General features: G+C 43.0%; 2 protein-coding genes and 1 long non-coding RNA gene across 3 annotated transcripts; 1 reads left to right on the top strand and 2 right to left on the bottom strand.

Moving 5' to 3' along the window:
- Positions 1-6,970: 6,970 nt before the first annotated feature.
- LOC109745372 (cinnamoyl-CoA reductase 1) lies at positions 6,971-10,428 on the bottom strand. The gene is made up of 6 exons (XM_020304486.4): positions 10,184-10,428; positions 9,081-9,250; positions 8,118-8,303; positions 7,710-7,875; positions 7,353-7,542; positions 6,971-7,271 (listed from the first exon to the last, which is right to left on the bottom strand). The coding sequence occupies exons 1-6, from the start codon at positions 10,338-10,340 to the stop codon at positions 7,082-7,084; spliced, it is 1,059 nt and encodes a 352-aa protein (XP_020160075.1). The 5' UTR covers positions 10,341-10,428; the 3' UTR covers positions 6,971-7,081.
- An 801-nt stretch (positions 10,429-11,229) lies between these two features.
- Positions 11,230-12,491, top strand: LOC120964344 (uncharacterized). Its single transcript, XR_005756275.3, has 2 exons — positions 11,230-11,517; positions 12,223-12,491. It is a non-coding gene; the product is annotated as an uncharacterized lncRNA (long non-coding RNA).
- Positions 12,492-13,876: 1,385 nt separating this feature from the next.
- On the bottom strand, positions 13,877-19,017 carry LOC109745371 (ureidoglycolate hydrolase). The gene is made up of 12 exons (XM_020304485.4): positions 18,713-19,017; positions 18,411-18,496; positions 17,776-17,850; positions 17,262-17,390; positions 16,849-16,935; positions 16,523-16,725; positions 16,345-16,447; positions 16,173-16,264; positions 15,289-15,351; positions 14,955-15,195; positions 14,768-14,808; positions 13,877-14,466 (listed from the first exon to the last, which is right to left on the bottom strand). Exons 1-12 carry the CDS (start codon positions 18,995-18,997, stop codon positions 14,369-14,371), a joined length of 1,503 nt encoding a protein of 500 aa, XP_020160074.2. The 5' UTR covers positions 18,998-19,017; the 3' UTR covers positions 13,877-14,368.
- Positions 19,018-19,161: the final 144 nt, after the last annotated feature.

The following is a 19,161-nucleotide window of genomic DNA, read 5'->3' as shown; positions in this document are numbered from 1 at the left end:
TCGTGGGCGCCCCGGGACTCTCCTGGCCCAACTATTTTACTCCGGGGTCTTCTTTTGGTCCATAAAAAATCATCAAAAATTGGCACGTCAATTGGACTCCGTTTGATATTCCTTTTCTGTAAAACTCAAAAACAAGGAAAAAACAGGAACTAGCACTGGGCTCTAGGTTAATAGGTTAGTCCCAAAAATCATATAAAATAGCATATAAATGCATATAAAACATCTAAGATGGATAATATAATAGCATGAATACTTCATAAATTATAGATACATTGGAGACGTATCACCGAGGCGTCTTGAGGCCCAAGGGGATGAACCGCCACTTGAATAACTTGTATTGTAACGCAAGATTAGTTAGTCACCGGGCCGGACACGATGTGTACGAGCTAGCCGGGACTCTATATGCCGTCGGGCATCAACCTAATTATATAAAGGGGTGACCCGGCGGCGGGTTAGGGGCAAGAAACAAGAGATCGAGAACTAGGTCAAGCGTATTCGCTCCCTGGTAATCGAAACCCAAGCAATATAACCCCAAACTGGATTAGGCCTTTACCTTCAGCGCAAGGGGCCGAACCAGTATAAACTCTCTGTGTCCTTTGTCCCGATTAACCCCTTTAAGCTAACCTAGTTGCGATGGCTCCACGACTAAGTCCTTCCGCTAGGACATCTGCCGTGTCAACTCCACGACACTACTCGATAGTTCAGTGTGCCATGCTTTACGGATTAGAATCGGGACTTCAAAGACGTTTTGAACGTCATGGAGCATATGAGATGTTCCAGGAGTTGAAGTTAATATTTCAAGCAAATGCCCGAGTTGAGAGATATGAAGTCTCCAACAAGTTCTATAGCTGCAAGATGGAGGAGAATAGTTCTGTCAGTGAACACATACTCAGAATGTCTGGGTACCATAACCACTTGACTCAGCTGGGAGTTAATCTTCCTGATGATAGTGTCATTGACAGAGTTCTTAAATCACTGCCACCAAGCTATAAAGGCTTTGTGATGAACTATAAGATGCAAGGGATGGAAAAGACAATTCCCGAGCTCTTCGCAATGCTTAAGGCTGCGGAGGTAGACATCAAGAAGGAGCATCAAGTGTTGATGGTTAACAAGACCACTAGTTTCAAGAAAAAAGGCAAAGGGAAGAAGGGGAACTTCAAGAAGAATAGCAAGCAAGTTGCTGCTCAAGGGAAGAAGCCCAAGTCTAGACCTAAGCCTGAAACTGAGTGCTTCTACTGCAAAGGGACTGGTCACTGAAAGCGGAACTACCCCAAGTATTTGGCGGATAAGAAGGATGGCAAAGTGAAAAGTATATTTGATATACATGTTATTGATGTGTACCTTACTAATGCTCGTAGTAGCGCCTGGGTATTTGATACTGGTTCTGTTGCTCATATTTGCAACTCGAAACAGGGGCTACGGATTAAACGAAGATTGGCTAAGGACGAGCTGACGATGCATGTCGGAAATGGTTCCAAGGTCGATGTGATCGCCGTCGGCATGCTACCTCTACATCTACCTTCGGGGTTAGTTTTAGACCTGAATAATTGTTATTTGGTGCCAGCATTCAGCATGAACATTACATCTGGATCTTGTTTGATGTGAGACGGTTATTCATTTAAATCAGAGAATAATGGTTGTTCTATTTATATGAGTAATATCTTTTATGGTCATGCACCCTTGATGAGTGGTCTATTTTTGTTGAATCTTGATAGTAGTGATACACATATTCATAATATTTAAGCCAAAAGATGCAAAGTTAATAATGATAGTGCAACTTATTTGTGGCACTGCTATTTAGGTCATATTGGTGTAAAGTGCATGAAGAAACTCCATGTTGATGGGCTTTTGGAATCACTTGATGCTTGCGAACCATGCCTCATGGGCAAGATGACTAAGACTCCGTTCTCTGGAACAATGGAGCGAGCAAATGACTTATTGGAAATAATACATACTGATGTATGCGGTCCGATGAGTGTTCAGGCTCGCGGCGGGTATCGTTATTTTCTGACCTTCACAGATGATTTGAGCAGATATGGGTATATCTACTTAATGAAACATAAGTCTGAAACATTTGAAAAGTTCAAAGAATTTCAGAGTGAAGTGGAAAATCATCGTAACAAGAAAATAAAGTTTCTACGATCTGATCGCGGAGGCGAATATTGGTCTTAGTTTGAAATAATGTGGAATAGTTTCGCAACTCACGCCACCTGGAACACCACAGCGTAATGGTGTGTCCGAACCTCGTAACTGTACTTTATTAGATATGGTGCGATCTATGATGTCTCTTACCGATTTACCACTATCGTGTTGGGGTTATGCTTTAGAGACGGTTGCATTCATGTTAAATAGGGCACCATCTAAATCCGTTGAGACGACACCGTATGAAATGTGGTTTGGCAAGAAACCTAAGCTGTCGTTTCTTAAAGTTTGGGGTTGCGATGCTTATGTGAAAAAGCTTCAACCTGATAAGCTCGAACCCAAATCGGAGAAATGTGTCTGCATAGGATACCGAAAGGAAACTGTTGGGTACACCTTCTATCACATATCCGAAGGCAAGATATTCGTTGCTAAGAATGGATCCTTTCTAGAGAAGGAGTTTGTCTCGAAAGAAGTGAGTGGGAGGAAAGTAGAACTTGATGAGGTAGTTGTACCTTCTCTCGAATTGGAAAATGGTTCATCACAGAAGTCAGTTCCAGTGATGCCTACACCAATTAGTGAGGAAGTTAACGATGATGATCATGAAACTTCAGATCAAGTTACTACCGAACCTCGTAGGTCAACCAGAGTACGGTATGCACCAGAGTGGTACGGTAATCCTGTTCTGGAAGTCATGTTACTACACCATGACGAACCTACGAACTATGAGGAAGCAATGATGAGCCCAAATTCCGCGAAATGGCTTGAGGCCATGAAATCTGAGATGGGATCCATGTATGAGAACAAAGTATGGACTTTGGTTGACTTGCCCGATGATCGGCAAGCCATAGAGAATAAATGGATCTTCAAGAAGAAGACGGACACTGACGGTAATGTTACTGTCTACAAAGCTCGACTTGTTGCAAAAGGTTTTCGACAAGTTCAAGGAGTTGACTACGATGAGACTTTCTCACCCGTAGCGATGCTTAAGTCTGTCCGAGTCATGTTAGCAATTGCTGCACTTTATGATTATGAGATTTGGCAAATGGATGTCAAAACTGCATTCCTTAATAGATTTCTTAAAGAAGAGTTGTCTATGATGCAACCATAAGGTTTTGTTGATCCTAAAGGTGCTCACAAAGTGTGCAAGCTCCAGCGATCCATTTATGGACTGGTGCAAGCCTCTCGGAGTTGGAATATATGCTTTGATAGTGTGATCAAAGCATATGGTTTTATACATACTTTTAGAGAAGCCTGTATCTACAAGAAAGTGAGTGGGAGCTCTGTAGCATTTCTAATATTATATGTGGATGACATATTGTTGATTGGAAATAATACAGAATTTCTGGATAGCATAAATGGATACTTGAATAAGAATTTTTCAATGAAAGACCTCGGTGAAGCTGCTTATATATTGGGCATCAAGATCTATAGAGATAGATCAAGACGCTTAATTGGACTTTCACAAAGCACATACCTTGATAAATTTTTGAAGAAGTTCAAAATGGATCAGTCAAAGAAAGGGTTCTTGCCTGTGTTACATGGTGTGAAGTTGAGTCAGACTCAATGCCCGACCACTGCAGAAGATAGAGAGAAAATGAAAATCATTCCCTATGCCTCATCCATAGGTTCTATCATGTATGCAATGCTGTGTACCAGACCTGATGTGTGTCTTGCTATAAGTTTAGCAGGGAGGTACCAAAGTAATCCAGGAGTGGATCACTGGACAGCTGTCAAGAACATCCTGAAATACTTGAAAAGGACTAAGGATATGTTTCTCGTTTATGGAGGTGACAAAGAGCTTGTCGTAAATGGTTACATCGATGCAAGCTTTGACACTGATTCGGATGACTCTAAGTCGCAAACCGGATACATATTTATATTGAATGATGGAGCTATCAGTTAGTGCAGTTCCAAGCAGAGCATCGTGGCGGGATCTACGTGTGAAGCGGAATACATAGCTGCTTCGGAAGCAGCAAATGAAGGAGTCTGGATGAAGGAGTTCATATTCGATCTAGGTGTAATACCTAGTGCATCGGGTCCAATGAAAATCTTTTTTGACAATACTGGAGCAATTGCCTTAGCGAAGGAATCCAGATTTCACAAGAGAACCAAACACATCAAGAGACGCTTCAACTCCATCCGCGATCAAGTCAAGGAGGGAGACATAGAGATTTGCAAAATACATACGGATCTGAATGTTGCAGACCCGTTGATTAAGCCTCTTCCACGAGCAAAACATGATTAGTACCAAGACTCCATGGGTGTTAGAATCATTACTATGTAATCTAGATTATTGACTCTAGTGCAAGTGGGAGACTGAAGGAAATATGCCCTAGAGGCAATAATAAAGTTGTTATTTATATTTGCTTATATCATGATAAATGTTTATTATTCATGCTAGAATTGTATTAACCGGAAACTTAGTACATGTGTGAATACATAGACGAAACAGAGTGTCCCTAGTATGCCTCTACTTGACTAGCTCGTTAATCAAAGATGGTTAAGTTTCCTGACCATAGACATGTGTTGTCATTTGATGAACGGGATCACATCATTAGAGAATGATGTGATGGACAAGACCCATCCGTTAGCTTAGCATAATGATCGTTAAGTTTTATTGCTATTGCTTTCTTCATGACTTATACATATTCCTCTGACTATGAGATTATGCAACTCCCGAATGCCGGAGGAACACCTTGTGTGCTATCAAACGTCACAACGTAACTGGGTGATTATAAAGATGCTCTACAGGTGTCTCCGAAGGTGTTTGTTGGGTTGGCATAGATCAAGATTAGGATTTGTCACTCCGAGTATCGGAGAGGTATCTCTGGGCCCTCTCGGTAATGCACATCACTATAAGCCTTGCAAGCAATGTGACTAATGAGTTAGTTGTGGGCGAATGCATTACGGAACGAGTAAAGAGACTTGCCGGTAACGAGATTGAACTAGGTATGTGGATACCGATGATCGAATCTCGGGCAAGTAACATACCGATGACAAAGGGAATAACGTAATATTGTTATTGCGGTTTGACCGATAAAGATCTTCATAGAATATATAGGAACCAATATGAGCATCCAGGTTCCGCTGTTGGTTATTGATCGGAGATGTGTCTCGGTCATGTCTACATAGTTCTCGAACCCGTAGGGTCCGCACGCTTAATGTTCGATGACGATTTGTATTATGAGTTGTGTGTTTTGTTGACCGAAGATTGTTCGGAGTCCCAGATGAGATCACGGACATGACGAGGAGTCTCGAAATGGTCGAGAGGTAAAGATTGATATATTGGACGATAGTATTCAGACACCGGAATGGTTTCGGGATGTTTCGGATATTTATCGGAGTACCGAGGGGTTACCGGAACCCCCCGAGGAAGTAATGGGCCTTCATGGGCCATAGGGGAGAAAGAGAGGGGAGCCCGCAGGGTGGTGCACGCCCCCAAGGGAGTTCGAATTGGACAAGGGGAGGGGGCCGCGGCCCCCTTTCCTCTTTCCCTCTCCCTCTCCTTCCCTTTTCCCTCCGATGAGAAAGGAAAAAGAGGGGGGCTGAATCCTACTAGGAGTGGAGTCCTAGTAGGACTCGCCCCCCTTGGCGCGGCCCCTTGGTGGACGGCCTCCTCCTCCCCTCCTTTATATACAGGGGCAGGGGGCACCCCAAAGGACAACAGTTGTTCTCTTAGCCGTGTGCGGTGCCCCCTCCATAGTTTACTCCTCCGGTCATAGCGTCGTAGTGCTTAGGCGAAGCCCTGCGCGGATCACATCACCATCACCGTCGCCACGCCGTCGTGCTGACAAAACTCTCCCTCGACCCTCTGCTAGATCAAGAGTTCGAGGGACGTCATCGAGCTGAACGTGTGCTGAACTCGGAGGTGTCGTACGTTCGGTACTAGATCGGTTGGATCGTGAAGACGTTCGACTACATCAACCGTGTTAACCTAATGCTTCCGCTTTCGGTCTATGAGGGTACGTGGACACACTGTCCCCCTCTCGTTGCTATGCATCTCCTAGATAGATCTTGCGTGATCGTAGGAAATTTTTTGAAATTGCAAGCTATGTTCCCCAAAAAATACTTGTCCCTACTTTGCTGCATCACCCTTTCCTCTTCAAGGGAAAAACCAACGCAAGCTCAAGAAGTAGCAGACACCCATGGAGTTGTGGCAACACACAATGCGGGAGAAGTGGTAGGCAGGTAGCGGCACCAGGGCGAGAGGCGAGAGCAGCCCAGCAGCGGTGGCGTGGGCTGAGGGATGACATGAGGCGGGATCAATGTCAGCTTGAAGCTAGAGTGGAATATTAGAAGTGGCACACAACACGGGAACATCAACAAACATCAAGAATGTAGAGATACCGATGGTAGGAGGGACGTAGGAGGCTGAGGGAGGCACACAATATCGACATGCAGGTTTATGGAGCACCAGTATTGGGCAAGAAGAAGAAGCACCAAAGGCGAGACAATGCGGGTGAGTTGGAGCGGCGTTGTGTGGGGGATAGAGGTGGGTCTAGACCCGCTTGTCAGTGACGATCTCGGAATCGACACCACTGCTTTCGGTGGTGTTGTTTGTGATAGCCTGGGTGGATAGATTTCAAAGGCGCGCATTAGTTACCCACTGCCAGCGAGTTGGGCAGCCCTCAGATGACGTGGTAACTCAGTCAAAACCTCTAACGTATGTGAAAAGCAGTTTCTACTATGGCGAGGCGGGAATTAAACAAGTTTGAGACTTTGAGGTTGTGTAGTAACTGGCTTTCTGAGTACATGGTTGAATCATGAACCATCTGGTCCGTTGAGGGTTGGAAATTGGATATCTCAAACATAGATAGACATATACACATGGTTAACTTGTGAGCCTTATTTCTGTTTTACGAAATACATCTGGTGAAGTTTCAATTTTCAAGCAAATGTAGAAACCATGACACGACAATAGGTGAACATCAATGTCCATTCACTCCAGGACAGGTGGCATACGGTAGAAATACGGAACACGACAAGGTTCCTCCTCCACATTAAGGATTCCTGATGTCTCATATGACTCGACGCTATCTACGAGTGTCTCCTCCAACTTCCTCGGTTTCCATCCTAGATTCTTAAGTTTATCTGAATTCATCCCAAGCTTATAATCCACATCAACCAGTCTAAACAAAAAAAGTGGTGAAAATCTGGTGGAAATAATAACCACATAACCACAAACATGAAAGTATGTTAATATGACTTACTTGTCTGCATAGTTATAGCTGGGGTACATGCTCTTCATCAAATCCACCAAATCTTTTACGTCGATTTGGTGTTCTGAACATATGTACCTCTGATATGGTCCTGCCTTGTTGTATAACAGCAGTAGTGCATCAGCAACATCACGGACGTCTACTATGGGCCAGAATTTGTTATTTATTGTGTCAGGACCTCCTGCAATTAATCCAACTAATGGAGATATAATAGGGTAAAAAAGATGAAGAAAATAATTTATCTATTTCTTGAACTCCTCTGTTGAACTAATGTAGTACTAATGTAATCCTTGGGATAAATGAGAAGAGAAATGTTGAGAAAACATGATGAGTAGATCACCACTAAACCTTTTATGATATAGCGGAGGAATTTGGTGGTAATATTGAGCACATCAGCCTGCAACAGTGGGCCAAAGACCGCACCGGAGCAAAATGTAATGACATGTAATCCATTTTTCTCTGCGTATTCCAGGGCCATCTCTTCAGCTTCCGTCTTGGCAAGGGCATACCAGATCTGCCAAAAGTAAGTTAGTCCGCCTGCCCTAGTACCTCTCAACGGCCATCTATAGGAATAAGTTACTAACCATTTATAGATCTTGCACAATTTTAGGATTTATGAAATATGAAAAATATTGTATTTTCACATAAAGAAACTAATTAAGGTACACATCAGCATGTTTTCATGTGTTCCGTGGTGAATATCAATCTCTCTGGAGACTTGGTGCATGAATATCTTAATTAATCATCGTTGCTGACCTCATTTTCCTTGCAGAACTCTTTGTCTGACCAGCAATTCTCATCTTCCAGTTTATCTAGAGGCCAATTTGGGTTCAAAGTAATAGCAGTGCCGGATGAAACCACAATAAGTTTTTGAACGCTCATAGCAGAGCAAGCCTTAAGCACATTCATGGTGCCATTAACAGTAGGAGCCATCATCTCTTTCTGCACAATTCAAACTTAGGACCTTATTAAAAATTACATGTGTACCTAAGAAAGAGTGAGCTTGTAATACTTATAATCTTACTTGACCTCATAAAAAACATATTTACATCCTAAGAAAATGTTGTTACGACCGGGCCTAATGTTGTTGCAGGTATAGATTGAAAATGTTGAATACTACTTTTCACCCCCACCTGTGTAGTGCTGAATTTTTTTACCACCCTCCTTATTTTTACCCATAATTTGCGCATCATTTTGTCGTTTACTTGACATAAGGAATATACACGTTCTGACAGAGTGCCCCGTCTAACAGGACCATGCGGCTCCTAACGTGGCCATGTCAACATTTTATGAAACATAGTAACTAATTAGATTGAATAAAATTTATAACTTGCCCTCACTTACTTTAGAATGAATGTTTTTATCCTAGAAATCATTACAATCATTCTGTATATTACATTTTTTCTTCATATTTCTCATTCCAATTTAGAATTGAAATGCAATCTACTAAGCTTAATGAATTAAACTAAGATCAAATTCAAACCATTTTTCTTTCTAGAATTCCTAATTTGTTGTACACAAATAATACATTTTTACTGAGTTTTGATTTCTATTTTTGGTTTGTATCTTAAATTTAAATCTAATTTTTAGTTAATTTGAAATGTGTTAATTTTACTACGTCAATTATATTTCATGTAAATGATTGTAACAACAAATTACTAGAATTGTAAGATTGAAAATCAGCCAACCAGCCTCAAGTGAATGTATTTCATTGCTTGCCTCTTTATCAACCATCTTGTCTATGGGCACTGGAGAGGCAAGATGGAAGACACCATCGCACCCGACAAACGCAGTTGCCACTGCGTCGTAGTCGAGCATGTCTGCCTTAAACAAACGGAGATTTTCCAGGGCCTTGTCTAATTGTTTGAGATATGCATTCTTTGGATCACCTAAAATAGAAGTTAACAATTATTCACCTATACGAGGAGTGTGAGTACATGATAAGAACATCCGCACCACAATTACACTCTTAGCCCATGCGGCCATATACTAGTTCAAATTCCATGAAACACAAGGACCAATGGCTTAGCTTGCACACGCCAACTCAAGTATCGTGTACTTTTGTTCTAGGAACTCTTTCAATTGCTTATGAGAATATAATTCTATCTAAGTCAGAACTTATATTACACAAGAACGAAAACCTATCATGAACAAGAAGGATATGCACTGGAGTATAATTAAACACGGAGATGATAACAGGGGTACAAGAAATGAAGATGAAGCTTACAGTGAAGACTCGAGGACTTCGGGCCATTTCTTTTGGTGACTTCTAGAATAAGCCGGGTATCAGCTTATTCTAGAAGTCCAACCAAAATTTTCTTTTTACAAGCCTACTACTCACTGTGAGGACATGAATGAAATATACAATATGAAACTTTATAATTTCATCCATAGAGTGTTGTGCCCCCCCCCCCCCCCCCCCCACCACACACACACACACACACACTCGGGCACCATGTACTTCAAAGTAGTAAAAGACTACGTTCACTTTTATAGTCCGTATTTAGAGAAGAGGCCACTTAAGGTTATTTTTTGGTTTCGTCCAATCATTAAATAACTTGATTACAGCAACAGCAACAACTCACCAATACGAGCATACCCATGATTACTAGCGCTTCCTCTGACTCAAATACACATTAATTTTCTGGCCCCACTATTATTTGCAGTAGCTGAAATGGCGACGCAGAATTAGCTTGTGGCAGGTACATACTCCAGCTTTGTTCATCCCAGATATCACCATTTCTCATGTTTGATTTGGGGAACACAAAACTAAACAAGGTGCGGAGAGCAAAGCAAAGAGAACGCGCAGGCGTGGCACGTACATGGGTCGCGGACGGTGGCGTGCACGGCGTAGCCGCGGGCGAGGAGCAGCTTCACGAGCCACGAGGCGATGTACCCGCCGGCTCCGGTGACGCACACCCGCGGCTGCGACGCCATCTCTTTCCTCTGGTCTCCGGCGATGCCGTCCTCTCTATCCATCCCGTCCTGTCGTCCTCTCCTACTTCTACGAGAGGTAACGGGCGAAGCAACGACGAGGTCCGGGTGCTCTACGCAAATCCATTGGAGCAGCGCACGACGACTACCTGTTATTTATTCCCCGCAGAAAGAAAAAGAAAAGACTACCTGTTATTTTACTTGCAAGGCTGTGGTCAGCCAGGCTCTAAAAAATATATGCAGGATTGTATAAGGAATTTTGCGTCGTACACCCCGCTAAAAGTTTACACGAATACGTCTACTTGATTCCTGCACCATAGAATTTGTCTCAAAATCTGTTTGATGGCATCACAGGGAAAAACAAACGGGCATTCTAGAGCAAGCACGTCCGGCCTGCGGTGTTCCAGTCTCACGGTGGCGACGTGTAAATGCCATCGCCACCCCGGGCATAAAAACCGAAGACCGAAGACCGAACCCGAAAAGACCGAGACCAAACCCGAAAAGACTGAACTAGCAAAGACCGAATAAAAAACCGTATTGAAAAATAGAAGACCGAACTAGGTATGGTCTGTTCGGTCTTGTTGTTTTGAGGACCGAGTAGCCTGTATAGACCGAATTACTAAAAGCCCATCCTAAGGCCCGTCTAGCCAGCCCAATGGTCACACACAACTACACGAGTACAGACGGTGGTGTTTGGTTATCTAGTCCTAGGACTTTTTCTAGTCCTTAGGACTTTTTGAAAAAGACTCTCAAAGAGGGGCTTCTAAGGACTTTTAGTAAAAAGTTCCAAAAAAATCTCACCCTGTTTGGTTTATTAGGGACTTTTTCTAGTCCCAACACAAAAAAGTCCAACCAAACACCCCCTTAGTCCTCACTTCACGATTCACAGGAACCAGTCGGCACCCTGATTCACTCCCGTTCCTCTTTTTCTCTCCCACTACGAACCCTAGCCGCCGCGTGCCGCGCGCCGCCCACCGCTGTGGCCCGATGCCCCGTGACGACTGACGACTGCGGCACCGAGGCGCGCCGCACGCCCTGACCAATGAAGAGCGGCGCCCACAGCGGCAACCCTGACCGGTGAAGACCGGCGCCCGAGCGGCAGTCCTGACTGGTGAAGACCGGCGCCCCGCGTCGACAACCTCGACCCCCCGTCGGTCGCTCCACTTCCCGCGACGGGGCCGTCCGCCGCCGGTGCTCCACCTCCTGACGGCCGGTTCAACAGGTGCAGTCCCTGACCACCACTCGTCCTCTTCCACACTGTTCGCTGGCTCGCCACCTGCTGCCATCTTTCGGTTCTCCACATCACAGCTGATGGTTACTTACTTCATCTCTCTATGTACATATATGATACATGATTCCCATGAAATCAGCGCTCCTGCAAGTGTTTTGTAGGCAATACATGCCTTGCTTTCTGTCAAATGTTAGCACTTGGAGACAACAAATAGAACTCTGTACTGTACTACACTTAACTAGAGTAGTGTCAAATATTAGCACAAGATTATTTCTGTAGTCATTTGGGTTGTTTTTGCAACCATAGTAATTTGTTTTCTATTTATTTCTGCACTTCAACTTCTATCCATGCAGTCTTGTAAAAGCAACACTTTAAAATGGAACATTCAGAGTGCGGATTTGGGCAAGATAACTGAGAAGAATCACACACTTTAGCAGCTTCAATAGTTTAGTACTACTAGTAGGAGTAGAGAATTTATATCTATAATCCTCTTTGTTATTGCAAGATAAATCCTGGGTACAGAATTCCTATGTACATAGTAAAGCATTTGTGCTTGTTTCCTAAAACTAGATATATACATGGTATATATCATTTTGGTAGCTGATACGAGATACACAAAGATGGGTTATATGCACCTTATGTTCTTATTTGCTCATGTCAATGTTGTTTGACAGACCAATGTCCTCTTTTGTGTAGATGTTTCCTATACCGGAATCTAAATATGATGAGGAGTTGAATGAGAAAGATGCCGAAGCAAAAGGTGCCTAAGGTGCCAATCTAGAAGCTGCTCAAGATGACAAGCCAAAAGAACAGAAGCAAATGACGTCATGAATCTTGTTGTTGGACCATGAATTACGAATCTTCTTACTTTGTGTCATATGAATCTTGTTACTTGTTGTCAAGTATAAACATGTATTGGTATTTTGTTGTTGTCAAATATAAACATGTATTGGTACTGAAAGTAACTCGCTGTATCAATTAATTTGGTCTGTTTGGTCTGGACCGAAGACCGAATAGTAAAGACCGAAGACCGAATAGTGTAGAACCGAAAAGACCGAAATTATTTCGGTCTTCAATTCTGGAAGACCGAAAAGACCGAACCGAACAAACCGAAAAGACCGAACGCCCAGGGCTTCGCAGCGTCGCGTGATGGCCACGTCGCGCTGTAGTGACGTTCAAAACAAAAAAGTCCATATCAAAAATAGAAATGCCTATGAAATACTCCATAATGCAAGAATCTTAGTTCAGAAAAAACAAATCTGCAGGAATCGATCATACAAACCAAATAACACGTGTTGGAAAATTGTCAACGCGAAAACCACTTTCAGTCCTCCAAACTTCGTATGAAAACCATTTTTTGCCAAAGAGGCCCCTAAGTTTTCCTTGTTCCTGTGACAAGCAACTAATCCTCCAATAAAGTTCCCAGGTCGCAACCAGACCTTCCATTACACCTTCACGTATTTTCCACTCCCGTAAGGGGACGGAATTATAATCTTTTCTTATTACTATGGTTTTTTGAGTCATGCGAATCAGAGAGGCCCTTTCTTCTGGACAAAATCACCAGAGAACGGCTAGAAAATGGTTTCAGCTCGTGGCTGTGTCCTGCAGCCAGAGAGATGGGTTCAGCACCGTTCAGAAAAGAAGGATGGATTCAGCAGCCATTTATTTTGCAGCGATTTGTTGGTTCTACTTTGTGCATTATATAGAACTTGAACATCAGATCACTCCAAGTCTCCTCGTCGTTACTTCGTGCATTATAGAGGTACTACTATGTATAGAAGTAGCGTCAAGAGTACTCCTACGAGAGGTACAGAAACATAATCAATCTCCTACACGCAACGGGGGAAGCATCGTGGGGGTCGGCATCGTATACTCCTGCAGTCCTGCTTTTTTTTTTAAACTTTTTTGTGTGTGTGGGAGGAGTCCTGTTATTTTACTTGGCACACCTATGGTCAGCCAAACTCTGAAGAACGCGAGTCTCTGTCACGGCAGCTGTCAAGCGATGGTGCACTTAACTCCTTCGTCTGCTTGCCGGTTAAAAAGAGGATCCTAGCTAGCTCTTGAGAATATTCCATAGATCTTTTTGATTATGTATGTACAGTAAAAGATTGAGTACCATAGGAAGTTTTGAAGGACTACTTCATATGCAGTTTCAGAGAACTCCATAGTATATATAGATATCCTAAAACGCTAGGACGGGAAAAGAAAACCCCGCAGGAGCCACATCTACTTGGTTCCTACCTGATATAATTTGCATCAAAATATGTTTGATTACATCACAGGGACAGCAATGATGGCATCATAGGAGAAAACAAAAGGTCTATGTCAATAGTGAAATTTCTATGAAATATAATGCACATGAATCTTCTTTTATTATAGAAAAGATAAAACATGTAGAAGTCAATCCTACAAACCAAACAAGACACCGAGGAAAATTATTAATGAATTTCAGTCCTTCAAATTTCCTATGAAAATTATTTGAGCCGAAGGGGCCCCTGGATTTAGCGTGTTCCCGTGACAGGCAATTAATCCTTCAGTAAAGTTCATACCATGCTGCAACCAGAGACCTTCTATTGCACCTTCACGTATTTCTCATTCCCATATGATTCAACATGGGGGTGGAATTATTATGTTTTCTTATTACTATGTTTTTTCGAGTCACGGGAATCAGGGAGGCTCTTTCTTCTAGATAAAATCCCCAGAGAACCGCTAGAAAATGGATTCAGAATGAGACTGACAGGATTTTGACCTTGAGTGGTTTCACGTTCATAATCAACGCCACACGATATCACATCACAAATTAGACCATTCTAGTCCCTCTTGATTTCTCCCCAAGCCGTGCTCACTCCAGGGATAGTTTCGCCATTGTCAAGGCTAGCATCTGAACCCCGTTTGCCATGTCCTCGGGCGACGCATACTCTTCGGGCTTGTGGCTGTATCCTGCAGCCAGAAAGATATGTTAGGCACCGTTCAGAAAAGAAGGATGAATTCAGCAGCCATTTATGTTGTAGTCGTTTGTTAGTTTTACTTCGTGCATTATAAACTTGAACATCACATCACTAAGTCTCCACCAAACACAGAAGCAATACCCTGACTTTTCAATATCCACCAGGATCTATACTATAAAAAACATATGGCATATACTTCCGAACTGGTATCGGATTTTATATCATCTCGGACATTGCAGCATCTTCATTTTGACAAAAGATATGATTGCGTTATGGAGGAGCGGAGTACAAACCTTTGTAACAGGGAATGAAGATCATACCCATTGGTGATATTCTGCAGAGCAAAGACAGGTGCATGTGTTACTCGAGAGCACTCACAATGAATGCACTAAAATGATACTAGAAACTAGAAATGAAGTAAAGCACCACGTTGCAAATATTGCTAAATGAGAAAATCTCTGTTGGGGCCTGGTACTTCACCTGGCCATGAAGAGTGAATCGTGATAAGCTCTGCTTATCATCAATTTGTATTCTAGGCCCAGCTGTTTTGCAGCAAATTCCATTGCGTTTATGACTGATTTGTCAGACAGAGCAGGCGGATCCTGGTTGATGATCTTGAATTCCGATAGTTCTACTCCACGGATCTTTGATATGTCAATGGCAGATTTGTGAACCTTCTCAATGACATAATTCCTTCTTTTCTCATCAATATCTCTTACATCTGTACATATGATATTTTGGATTTACTGGTTGAAAAAAAAACCATTTCCCCTTAGGAAAAACAATAGTTGTTGCGGAAGTTACAGGCTCCTACCAATTTCTAGGTGTGATTTACTTGGGATGCTATTGATAGCTCCGGGATGTAGCTGCAGAATACCTATACGAGAATAATTTGTTAGAAAAATATAATGTGGGCAAGCCTTCCTTGACCAACTTCTTAAGATGTTGGTTGACCAGTAGCTGCATAAGCATACTTTCACAATGAAAAAATATTCGAATATGTAACTGAGCACCTAGTCTACAACAGATAAGTACAAACCATGCTCACTATTCCTTTTATTTAAGCATCAAATTATTTATCTCAAAAAGAACATCAAAATACTTTTCATGTTTTCAAGTTGTTAAGTCTCATGGCTTAGCTAAGTATGGATACATATTCTGCATTTCATCAGATGTGCATTTATTTTAACAGTTGAGCAAAGAAATGATCAAAGGAAGGTTCAATACAGATATAGGAAACATAGGAATAGGAAAACCACAGAAATTTGATACATTTGCTGGTGCAAAACAGAGAATTGCACAACACAGAAAAACAGCAGAATAGTCATTTGGATGAAACCCATGAACATTGACTTGATCCTACGTGATTAAATCTTAAAGTGAGGTTCAGGTGGATGTTCAAATTCTTATGGAATTGAGGCACAGGATCAAATCCATAGGAATTCGCTAGCACCATTCCTTTGATCCAAAGGCAATCCATAGGAAAAAATCATACGGACTGGAATCCTACAATCCATAGAGGGCTTAAAATGAATATAATTTTGGAAATGCAGGCTAAGCATCCTATTCACCGGATTCAAAACATGCTTTGTGCAACTGCAAATCATTTTGTAGAGGAACACATAAGTCGGTAGCACATGCATGAGCTAGTACTACTACACATGACTTAGAAAATAAAAGCCAATTTATCAAACATACCAACTGTTCCAACTGTATCTATCGATCCTGATTCCAAAACATATTTCTCAACTGCTAATGCCAGCTCAGCTGCCGCCAATCCAGCATCATTTCTGCAAAACACTGCTTCGGCTCTTTACCATACATATATGTGGAGACCCTTCAACAGTAACGCCAAAAAATGGATGCTAACCTTGCGGGCATTAGCACTGCTCCAGCATGACCCCCATTCCCCTCAAATTCCACCTTAATACTTGCAGGAGCAGCAATGGCAGTTACAATGCCAATTGGGATGCCTGTTCATAAGAACAGCCATGAGTAAGAGATGTTTCGAACCACATACGTACTGATACAACTAAAACAAATCCGACCTTCTTTTTCCAAAATGGGGCCCTGTTCAATGTGCAATTCTATAAAAGCAAAATATGCATCTTGGTTCAAAAACACATTATGTAGATCGTCTGGGTGTATCTTGTAGCCAGCAGAGTCAGCAGCATCAACAAATGATACATTGTGGTTGTCAACTGTCCTTTTTAGTGATCGAACTAGTTCTTCGCTCCCTGCCATTAAGCGGCTGCACATTTTCAAAGAGTGCACATATGAGAACCGACAAACTAAGACCAAGCGACAATTAGCTCAAGCAGAATTGATAGCATTTCTTAGAATAACATGTAACTTGTGGTAAATGAGGGTGAACCTTCCCAAGCAGCTAATTCCAAATCGTGTAGGCTCCTCTGATGTAAACATAATAACCTCCAAGGATCTTTTTGGCTGGAAACCAGACCTGTATGACACATGCAGGCCAAGCAAGTAAGATTTTTCTGAAGATGAAAATCACAATGGAGTTCACATTTATATTAGCCTGGAGTCATGTCTCCGAGCGTGTGACAACATTGAAAAAAATATGCCAGGTTTTCTTCAATATGAAAGTATAACTTAATCTAATATTTGTATAGCCTTATGTGGTCTCAAGTGCAGTTTAACCATCTGACACTTTGAATAAAAGAAAGGTAAATAACATGTACAATGGCCTAATATCAATCCAAAAGAAGGGAAAATGAAATTTATGTTCAAAAAATGGTGAAAAAAATTAGTAGACAGAATTCATACCTTTGTAGCACACTGATTGCCTCAAGAGCACCCAGAACACCAACGACCCCATCATATTTGCCTGAAAATGGAATGGCATCAACATGAGAACCAGTTGCAACTGCTCCTAGTTCTGCCTCAGAACCCACCCTGTAGAAACAAACACACTGTTACAATGTGAAACACAATTAGCCAGCAGAAATATGTTCCTTTTGTACATATCAAGTCCAATGCCGAGAGTTTCAGCACATCAAGTAAATCCAAACTGGGAACAAGAACAGTAATAAAAGTAGTTTCATAGTTGGCACATTATCAGATGCGGTCATTCCTATCATGCCAATACATTATCAGTTCGGCAACTCGAGCAAGAAAAAAAAAGAGCAGCATGGTAAAGTTATTATTCCAACCATACAAATCATATAAATTCAAAGCTGATTGGCGAAAGAATCGTTTGCAATTGTCCATTGCTAACAACTTTCAAATTCAGACACATAAACAAACAACAGAATCCCAGAGGTATCAAGTACCAACTCACCAGCGGCCAAATATGTTGCCAACGGCATCTTCTCGAACAGAGAGGCCAAGCTGTTTCATTATCCCTTTAATATACCTATATATGCATTAAGAGAAGAGATCAATGATCAGCATAGGGTAGCTACTAGGCAGAAATGCACGCTGTTACGGGCCAATAGCATGTATACTGTACACACAACCATAGTTACAAAAGGCACGCCTAGGCTCTAGGCGATAGCAAAACGCCTAGCGGTTAATTGCGCTTAATGTGCACATAATTGTGCTTAAGCAAGCGCTTTGGTCAGAAAAGCACAAGGCAGTAGCAAAAACTCACAATTAATGCCTAGCGTTTTTTTTTTAAACTTTGCACAGAACCATTCAAAATTTGACGGTCAGTCTTTGAAACCAGAAGCAACGTAAATTCAGAACATAATAATCCAGAGTGATCAATTAATTATATGTCAATGAAATAAATTTCTGTCGAGTTTGAAATGAATAACAAGCCAATTTGACTCCAAGAAAACTGGAGGCAATCAGAGTAAAGGCGAACGAAGCTATTTTAATTGCAACTACTCGCTAACTCTCGTGACCAGGGAACATAGCTAACCCTCACGAGTCAGGGGTACGGGAAATCTGAACTGGCTGTGGTATCCTCACCTTCGAGCTTGCACATCCTTGTCGCTGTACAGAACACGCGTCACCGACGGCGCCGGCGAGTCGGAGAACGAGGCCAGTTCATCAATCTGCGCAACCAAAGACGAAGAGAAACCATCACCGCCACATTGCCAACCCCAACATATCACCGGGAACCAATTAGAAGGTGGACGCGCGCGGATCACAGTTCACTGATACTGCGCGCGCCACGTCCGCGGTCACCGGCGGCCTGGCCGGCGCGAGGGACGGGAAAGCAGCGCAAGGGGAGAGGAGGAGGAGGAGGAGCATGGAACGGCGCCGTGTACCTGGCGCTGGAGACTTTCGGAGTCTACGCGCAAGGGGGAGGCGCGGCCGCCCTCGCCGTCGTCGGAGGCGGGGAAGCCGGCGAACTCCTCCATCGTCCGCCGCGCCGCCGCGTCGTCGTGGCCCTGTACCCCCGCCGCGGCGCCGGTGAGGAGAAGGAGGGAGAGGAGGAAGGGGAGCATGGTTGGTTCCGCACGCAGCTGCTGCTTCCGCTGGCCCGATGGGAGAGGTGGGAGATGACGCGACGGCACTGCAGTGGTGTGGTGTGGTGGCGAGGAAGACGACATGAGTCCACCACGAAACAAACGAACGAACTAAACAACTCGGGCACTACTGGCTCGGTGGGGCCCACTGCCCACCCGGCCCGGCCCACGAGAGAGACGCGAAAAGCCAAGGCCCAGGGACTCGTTTGGGCCCGGCCTGCAGGGCCGCCGCAGCTAGTATATAGGTA

The sequence above is a fragment of the Aegilops tauschii genome, chromosome 5, assembly GCF_002575655.3.
Source record: "Aegilops tauschii subsp. strangulata cultivar AL8/78 chromosome 5, Aet v6.0, whole genome shotgun sequence".
Taxonomy (NCBI): Eukaryota; Viridiplantae; Streptophyta; class Magnoliopsida; order Poales; family Poaceae; genus Aegilops; species Aegilops tauschii.
Note: the sequence above shows the minus strand (reverse complement) of the source record. Positions and strands in the feature narration are given on the sequence as shown.

Excerpts from the sequence above, each read along its gene's own strand:
- LOC109745372 (XM_020304486.4), bottom strand. The coding sequence starts at position 10,340 with ATGGATAGAGAGGACGGCATCGCCGGAGACCAGAGGAAAGAGATGGCG. Across the intron at positions 7,543-7,709 it reads CCTCCGCTATATCATAAAAG|GAGGTCCTGACACAATAAAT; the intron begins GTTTAGTGGTGA and ends GATTAATTGCAG. Across the intron at positions 7,272-7,352 it reads AGCTATAACTATGCAGACAA|ACTGGTTGATGTGGATTATA; the intron begins GTAAGTCATATT and ends TTTTTTGTTTAG.
- LOC109745371 (XM_020304485.4), bottom strand. The coding sequence starts at position 18,997 with ATGTCGTCTTCCTCGCCACCACACCACACCACTGCAGTGCCGTCGCGT. Across the intron at positions 15,352-16,172 it reads AGATACAGTTGGAACAGTTG|GTATTCTGCAGCTACATCCC; the intron begins GTATGTTTGATA and ends ATTCTCGTATAG. Across the intron at positions 15,196-15,288 it reads TAAATCACACCTAGAAATTG|ATGTAAGAGATATTGATGAG; the intron begins GTAGGAGCCTGT and ends TCATATGTACAG.